General features: G+C 41.9%; 1 protein-coding gene across 1 annotated transcript; it reads left to right on the top strand.

The window, feature by feature from the left end:
* Window positions 1–3,443: 3,443 nt before the first annotated feature.
* On the top strand, window positions 3,444–6,810 carry LOC140915317 (dual specificity protein phosphatase 13A-like). Its single transcript, XM_073354903.1, is given in 3 exon segments — window positions 3,444–3,808; window positions 4,145–4,362; window positions 6,611–6,810. Coding segments are annotated over 3 exon segments (783 nt in total).
* The last annotated feature ends 2,545 nt before the right edge of the window (window positions 6,811–9,355 follow it).

Here is a 9,355-nt window from a genome sequence, read left to right as displayed (position 1 = left end):
GACTTGATGGATATAACTGAGTTTGACATGTTGTGGCAATGTAGGTGTGTCAGCCTAAGAATTTAAACCAAATGCTATACTACAGCTGTTTAAAACAATTACTAGTTTTAATTATGGGGTAGAGCTTTACATTAAAAACAAAATCGCTGATATGCAGTGTTATATTAGGCCAATGTTAAGGTTCAGGGTTTTAAATTAGGAAATTCAGAGTTAAGATTCCCATAGCAATCTTAACTCTCCCTGCTTATATTTTACAATAGGGTAACAATATACATGCAGTGATACCAAATGGGACATGTAAATTTAAAGGGTATTTTTAATACTTTCATAGAATAAGTAATACTATTAAAAGTCAGTACAATCATTTGAAATGAGTATGTCTCAAAAAACAAAACAAACAAAAAAACAGAATAAGAACATAGACAACAATACAGGCCCCAGGTGAATAAAGAACAAATTAAGGATTCTCCTGGCTTGTGAAGATTCTGTTCCAGCAAAGAAACTAAACCTGGTAACTATGCATCCAAAACTAGCAGGACTAACTAACTGAAGATGAATCTGCTTGCCCCCCCCCTTTTTTTTTGGCGGGGAGGGGGGTCGTAGTGTTGTAGTCCTACATGAAAACTGTAAGCAACAATCTGGTGCACAAGAATACATTTGCTCCATACATTCCATTTTATTTTGTTGATCTTTCATCAAAGTACTGACCAGTTTTAGTTTTTTAAATCTCCGTAGTTAACGGAAAAGCAGAACACTGCTATTGCTACCATCCAGCTACTGCCTCTTTCTGACTCCCATAAACAGAAGCTACGGGCTGGAAGAAAAGGGGCTGGATGGGTAAGAGCTAATGGGATTAGTAATGAGAATATGGTGGCTGTTTGTCATGGCAAAAAATGGTAGGTCATTTTTCACAGCAGATGTACTGGACTGAAATCTTTGGAAAATAGTGTAAATAGGGGGGGAAAAGCAAGTTGAATATTTGGTGATAAGTGGCTATTCTGAGGATTCAGGAGTTTCAGTGTCACCCCCTGTTTTATCACAATATTTGGTTTAGATTACTGCCCATAGTATCACCTACACTGTAATCACAAGAGAACAATTCATTGAATTAAATGGATGTGATTTATTAGCTGTTCCCAAATGAGTCGTGCCTCTGTTCCAACTGAAAATGAAGCTGTTTTCAGATTTTAAAAAAAGGCTGCCCTTAAACTTTTGCCTACTCTACTATTAGTGTAAGTTTCCACTGTTCTAGCTCTATTTGTTTCATCACATTGGAAGAAGTTTAGAGTTGCCATCCATCTCAAATTTTAAGGGACTGTCCCAAATTCCTGAGCAACGTCGCTTATTCAGAACTGATCTAGGATCCCAAAATGTTCCGAAAACATGGGAAACTACTCTCTCTCTTTATTGGGGCACCATTTCAGAATGGTAGTGTTTTACACCTACTCCCCCAAGATTTAAAAGGAGTATACGGGGGGAAAGGCAGCTTAGAATCAAGCCCATGATACCTGCTCCAAGAGCTTAAAGTCTGAAAATAGTCCCGAACAAATTTTTAAAACAAACTCAGTTTAATGCTTTGTAGCATTATTTCAACATGTTCTTACTTCTTGAGAATTGGCAGCACTAGCTGGATTATGCCTCCTAGGAGCACTATTTGAAGGAACTCCTTTAGACTGTAAATGCTCCTACCCCTTTAAGAGAGTTCCAAGGAAAGCTGTTGGCAGGGGAAGCTCCACCAAAGCCATGTTTACAGACAATGGTAGGGGGAGAGGAGATAGTGTGGAGCTGCAAAGTTTCTGTGCAGACGGCCCTGCCCTAGAGTGGATCCCATGGGTCTGTGGGGCTTGGAGATCAAACCTCACCATCATTTAGCTTAGGTTCACAGTTTTCCACCCACAGGTTTTTCCACTGGAAGGAGCAGTGTGGCCTTCGGTTCTTACTCAAGCAAAGTTGTCATGGAAATCAATGAAAGTTCTGTAGCTGAATAAGGAGTTCAGGCTTTGTGCCATTACGTTTAGACAAAATTCTGTTCGAGAGACACATTGACTTTTGCAAGGCCACATGCAAAGGTCTGCACATGTTTATGTGCAGTCACTGCCCCTGATTCAGAGGAGATTGTAAGATTAAATTCTAGTTCAATGGGAGTTATCACCATACATCCTGATGAGAATATAACCTAGGAATGGTAAATTTCACCTATGCAACTTTGTATCCCAGTTTATCCCTGGTCCTCTCTTCAACAAAAATGCTGGTCATATAATCCTATGGCAGATAGGATTTACTGATAAACTATACTTATAACTAAAAGAATATGAAACATGACACATTTAGACTCAGATTTTTTCCCCAAAGATGGAAAGTCAGTTGTTCATTCAGTGAGCCACTCCAAAGCACGAGAGCATGGGTACTATCTAGTGACGTCATAATCCACACAACAGTCATCCTTATGCTTACCATGTCATTGGAACCTCTTGAGCTGTGGGTATGGCTTTTTAGCAGTTACGCTTGTAATAGCCTCTGTGTATCTTGGGGAAAATTATTAGTGTGACTGTCTGGAAGGTTTGTTCTTCACCAGGCTTTTTAACCACTTAATATAGGACTACATGTCTTTAATGGCAGCTGCTATGTTTGCGATTTCATAGTGCATAATGGCAGGTCTGTCTTGGGAGATGGGAATATTGCAGGCAGGGAGCTAGCGTGTGCCCACAAGTTTGAAGTCCCCGGCTCAAGACCATGACATCGCTACCTCTGTGGAAGGGGCAGGACAATTTTGGTTGTATCTGGGATGCATTTTTCAACTAAATAATTTTAGTTGAAAAAATTAAACAAGATGAGCACTGTTCAAGGTTGGTCTTTTTAATGTTAATATTTAAGTGGCTAATTCTTGGGTGTTCGAGTGCCTGGGTCCTGGTAAACTTACTAGGATTGGGGGGGTTGTGGGGGAGAGGGTTTGTGGCTGCTGAGAGCATAGCAGGTTAAGAATCATGCTAACAGTGATCTTCCAGACTCACCTGACCTCGACCTCTGATCTGCCACCCCAATACAACCCATTTACCCCTGCTGTCAATGCCTGACAAGGAAGTCTTTTAGGCTGACAACCCAGCAGGGGAAGGTGGGTTGTATCAGAAGTTGAACTCTGGTATGGAAAAAAATGTCACTGTGTCCAGAGAGGGGCTGAACAAGAAGCTAGGGATGGTGGGGAGAATGAGACCAGCAGCCCACTGGGAGGAAGGGGTTTCTGGCACCTGACAGGGGCCTCATTCTGTTGTGAGAGAGGAGAACAAGACAGCCGGGAGGGAAGTGGTGCTCCAGATGGGGAGATCAGACAAATCACCAAAGACAAATATACTCTTCTTTAGCTCACTGTGGCTTAAAATATGTTCCCTACTTTAAATGATAATTGCACTGATTAGCCTTTGCTTTTTTGTGCTGTTGATCATTTAATGGCTGTCTCAGACGATAGGGCTACTGCGTTTCTTTTACAGTATGTTAAACGGGATATTACCATGCTGCTGATCAGCACCTGTTGCCACTAGTCTCCACGAATGAAAAATGACAGCTGGGAATGTTGGCAAAATTCAAGTAAACAAGGCAGCATTGGTTCAATTTCTCAGATTTCCGAGAGCAAAGTTTCTGTCTTAATGACAATGGCTGAAGGGGATGTGTTGCTCGCAAAGGACCCTATAGGTTCTGAGACATGTACAGCTGAAGTCCCTACAATTAAAGACATAGAGCAGCTTTTGAATACTGGGCAATCTTCTTGTAACCACACTGATGAAGTATGGCCTAACCTCTTCTTAGGAGACCTGTAAGTATAACTTTATGGACTGGTTTGGTAGAATTTAAGAACACTACAGTACTTTTTACCTCTTTCAGACTGCTACAATTCTGGTGCTCCTGTTTATTGTGAGCATGGCTTATGAATATTGCACTGAGGCAGTTCTTGGTTGTGTTATTTGATGAAGGTTTGAACAGTGCAGTCCTTGAAATGTATTCTGGATAAAATTATGATTGGGTAGTAGTTTGTTGTGTAGTCAGGAGTAACAATGCCTTAATTTCTGCCCTAGAAAATGCAACCACAAAAGATTTCCGGCTTTGTAAATATCTCTGCAAATTTACTTGTTTATGTTTGTCTTTTCCTTAGAGTTACAGCTCACAACAGATTTGGTTTATGGAAGATGGGCATTACCCATGTTTTAAATGCTGCCCATGGCACAATGTTATGCCAAGGAGGCCAAGACTTTTATGGCACTACCATTGATTACTATGGCGTACCAGCCTATGACCTTCCAGACTTCGACATAAGCCAATACTTTTTCTCTGCAGCAGAGTTTATACATAAAGCCTTGAACACACCAGGAGGTATGAAATCATTGCCATTCAGTTTGCTTTTAGATTACATGCTATTCTGCCCGGTTGGTCCCACAAGTTTGGTCAACTCAACCACATGTGGAGGGTGATATCCACTAACTCATGGTCACCTGCTCACTCTCTGGAGCACTCACTACCCACTCTTTGGAGCGTGAGTGCAACCTGTGCTTAGCACCTCTTCCTTCCCAGCCCCAGTATCTCAAAAGAATCAAGGGAGGATGCAGAGAAGTGGAGGGGAGAAAAAAAGACCAAACTTACAATAGGAAGAGCAAGGAGAGATTGGGATAGAAAAGAAAGGAGAGAAAAAATCAAGGTGAAAATAGCTGGGAAGAAAAGATGAATCTAGAAGAGGAAAAATGAATATTTAAAATGTATATGAATTACTGACACCATGAATCCTGATGAGAGCAAAGAAGCAATGCTACAGGATATAGAAAGAACATATGAGGGTAGGACAAGAAAGAGGAAAAGAGGGGGAAAGTATAAGGATGCATAGCTAAACGACATTTAAAAAGGTAGCCCTGTTTTAAATCTATTATTCTGTAATGTGATTTCATAGAATCCTAGGACAGGAAGGACCTTGAGAGGTCATCTAGTTCAGTCCCCTGCACTCATGGCAGGACTAAATATTGTCTGGACCATCCCTGACTGGTGTTTTGGCCTGATGTATTCATTTTCTGTATGAAAAGCTCATAGACATGGTCCAAGAGGGATAAGAACAGCCATAGTGGGTCAGACCAATGGTCCATCTATCCCAGTATCCTGGCTTCAGACAGTGGCAAATGCCAGGTTCTTCAGAGGGAATGAACAGAACAGGCAATCATAGAGCGAGCTATTCCCTGTTGTCCACTCCCAGCTTGTGGCAGTCAGAGGCTAGGGACACCCAGACCATGGGGTTGCATCCCTGACTATCTTGGCTAATAACCATTGATGGATTTATCCTCTATGAACTTATCTAGTTCTTTTTTTAATCTGGTTATAGTTTTGGCCTTCACAACATCCCCTGACAATAAGTTCCACAGGTTGATTGTGCATTGTGTGCCGCCCCTGTGTTTTGCTTATTTATTTTTACTAGTCATGCTTGCATTCAGCCTTAGCTGGTCTGTTGTCTCAGTGTGCTGTTATATATTGTAAAAATGCATTTTTAAATCAACACAAATGTGTAAAAAGACAGACAGCCTTATCCGATAGCCCTTACTCCTGTGAGAACTCTCATTCGTTGCTAAGACAGTCTCCAGCATGACTAAGGGCTGCAGGATTGGGCCATGAAGGATAACACTCCACACTACAGAAACTTTCAATGCATTGTACAAAATCTAGTGAATAACCTCTTTGTACAGTGCCTAGAATAAATGGGCTGGGTCCCTAGGCACTACCGCAACAGAATAACAATTAACAACGGCCCACAAAGGGAAGATCCTCAGCTGGTGGCAATAAACCTCTTATTTATCTTATAGTTTAATTTGTGTTTTCTCCACCCATCCAGGCCCAATCCTACTACCCTTATTTATAGGGGTAGCCACCATTGATTTCAATTAAGCATAGCCTACATTCTTTGTTCCTAGATGTATATATTTACATTTAGCCATAATAAAATGCATGCTGTTTGCTTAAGTCCCAATTTACCAAGCGATCAAGATCGCTCTAAATCAGTGACCTGTCCTCTTCATTATTTACTATTCCAATTTTTGTGTAATCTGCAAACTTTATCAGTGATGATTTTATGTTTTCTTCCAGGTCATGGATAAAAAATGTTAAATAGCAATATGGCAAACAACAGATGCCTGTGGGACCCCACTGAAAACACACCCACACAGTGACAATTCCCCACTTACAATTACATTTTGAGAGCTAGCAGAAGCCAGTTTTAATCCATTTAATGGGTGCCAGGTTAATTTTATATCATTCTTGGGTTTTTTTAAATCAAAATGCCATGTGATACCAAGTCAAACACCTTGCAGAAATCTAAGTATATTACATCAACACTATTACCTTTATCAACCAAACTTGTAATCTTATCAAAAAGAGATATCAAGTATGAATAAGTATTACTTTTGTGAGCAGGACTCCAGATTATTAGCAGTTCATATGATGTATATACCAGGGTTAAAAATCAAACTTGTTAACCTAACTACTCTGTTCAGAGCCTCGGGGATTTTTTCTCCCCTTTAATTTAAACTTAATCTGACATATTGCTGATCTTCCATGGCCATAACTTGCTTTCATTTTCTCTTACCAGCTAAAATTTTGGTGCACTGTGCGGTTGGAATAAGCAGGTCAGCTTCTTTGGTGTTGGCATACCTCATGATAAATCATCACCTCCCGTTAGTCAAAGCCATCAAAGCAGTGAAGGAACATCGATGGATTTCACCCAATCGAGGGTTTCTGAAACAGCTGCGAAATTTGGACATTCAGCTACGACAAACAAGAGGCTGTTGATCAGTGAATAGATCCAAAATATCTTTAAGTCACTTTTTAAATGTCTAGGAATGTTCTCATGAAGATTTGGTCTTCAGAATCATTGCACTTATTAAATGTATCTACTATCAATACACATTGACAACAAATAAAACTACATACCAGAAACCAAACTAATAGTAATAAATAATAATTTAAGTGATTTTTTGGGGATACCTCAGGCCCTCTAAGAAGAGCCCAGCTCTTTCTATCTTATGCCTCATCTACACTAGGAGCACAACTGAGTCATCATATATCTGTCCCCAGTGTAGTTACAATATGGTTCCATTGTGTAGTCTAGATGGGCTGGGCTGTCCTTGAGCTGTGCTAATGCCTTGGACATGCCCAAGGATTTTATTTCCTTGTGCAATATAGTTGTGATCCCATCTACATTAAAAACTGGGAGTGTGTTGTAACCTGGTCCCTTGACTTGGCTACAACTGCAGTGTATATGGGTCCATGGCTACAGTTGTCTCATTGTGCTTCCCAGTTTCAGTGACAATGGAAGCTTCTCAGAAGTCCACCCAATACATGCATGTAAATTTCAGTAACATTCAGCATTCACTATTGCTCTTGCAAGATACTTGATTGCCTCAAGTGAACTATCAGCAGAACAAACAGCATCAGTGAGAGCTTTCCCCACACTGTCTCACCAACTTCCTGAAATTGTCCTAAGACTACCATCTCATGCAGGCAACTAAATAGCTGTCCGAGTGATGACTTGGGCATAGCCAGCTTGGTGGCTCTTCCAGCAAACCCTTGTGTATACAGTTTGAGGAGAATAGCATGCAGGAAATTACATCTTTCAATAGGTGTTATATCTTCAGAATGCTTTGCAAGCATTAACTCATTAATCCTCACGCCCGTTTTAAAGATGGGAAAACTGAGGTAGTGAGTGTGATGGGGTGCTCACTCTGAAGGGATTAGGGTTAATGGAGGTAGTGAGTGTGATGGGGTGTTCACTCTGAAGGGGCTAATGGGGGTTAATGGAGACCAGAAGGGCCAATTAACCTATTAGGCTGAAGGCTGAGAGGAAAGTCCTAATTAGGGGAAGCTCCCCTGTGTGGGAAAAGGCGAGGCTTCTATAAAGCCAGGGAGTGGATAGCAGGAAGGAGGTTGCAGAGAGATAGTCTACAGTCATTCCCTGAGAGAAGAGAGGTGTGTTTGGGAGCTATAGAGACAAGTAGCCCACGGTTACTCCCTGGGAGGAGAGAGTAGAAAGGCCAGCAAACCCCAGAGAGAGAGGAGTGCTGGGGTAGGAAGTAGCCCAGGGAGTAAGCAGCAAGGTTGAGGACTTGTACAGACCTTGGCAGCATGTTGTAGGGTCCCTGGGCTGGAACCCAGACTAGAGGGCAGGCCCAAGCTCCGCAATCTGCCACTGGGGAAGTGGCACTGGTGGGGCAGTGAACTGGAAGACTGCCTGGGTCACTGTGGGAGTGACTGACTTTGAAGGACTGCACCCTGAAAAGGGGGCTCATTGAATGACCTGGCCAGAAGGCCAAGTCATGAAGAGGACGGTGTGGTTCCTGGAGCAAGAGAGGTGCTGCGGACCAGAGAGAGAGACAGAGTGATGATATGCAACCATAGGAAGGGGCATAGACCTTGCGAGCTAATCGACAGGGTGGCCAGGCAGAGGCGCCAGCCTAGCAATGAGTGGAGCATCCCATAAGTTTAAGCTACTTGCCCAATTTAACCAGAACTCAGAAGTTTCCAACTCCCCCTCCTGTGTTAATACCATTAATCCACACACCTCTAGAAGCACTGATGATGACTATACTTGATGTTAGCATTTCCCTTTTCCCTTCCTCCCCACCCCTTCCCAGGCCCTTCTTAGCTGCTGCTCCCCTCCACCAACAAAAACAGACCACAGCCCAGTCAGGCATGCACGAGAACCTCTCCCCCCTTGCTAGAACACATTCCCCACAATTTGACACCTAATTTCACTTCGGTTCTTTCCTGATCTCCAGCTTGAGCCCCGAGCACAGGCCACCTCCCTCTCTCTGGTTCTTTATCCAAGGGTCAGGACTGGAACTGGTAGCAGGGAAGGGGTGTAAGGTTAAGACTCTTTGCTGAAACGAATTCTTGTCTTGCTTCCCAGCTGCTTGAGACCATTCCTGGGCATGCTCCCAAGCGTCCATGGCACCTTAACCCTCGCGCCTTGTCTATGTGCGAAGCTTCAGTGATTCAACTTTAAATCAGTTTAAAAACCAATTTCGTTAAACTGGAAGAAAGAGACTCAGTTTGATTTAAACTTGGTTACAACAATGTAGCCTAATAAGGAACTAAGTTCATTTAAATAATTAGTTAAGATAAACTGATACAAACCAGGTTTAAATCAAAGTAAATGTGTTCATATTACATTCGATACAATTGGTTTAAAAAAAATCACACTTTTAGCTACAAACTATACCACTTTTAATATAAAGGTATTCAAATTTGGCATTACCGATCTATCTGGAAATTAGCCAGTTACCTTCTGGTGAACTGTGAAACAAAGCTAAATCTGCTTTTGTCCTTTGTTTCTTCA

Source organism: Lepidochelys kempii, chromosome 7 (genome assembly GCF_965140285.1).
Source record: "Lepidochelys kempii isolate rLepKem1 chromosome 7, rLepKem1.hap1, whole genome shotgun sequence".
Taxonomy (NCBI): domain Eukaryota; kingdom Metazoa; phylum Chordata; order Testudines; family Cheloniidae; genus Lepidochelys; species Lepidochelys kempii.
This window is presented reverse-complemented; position numbering and strand designations above follow the sequence as displayed.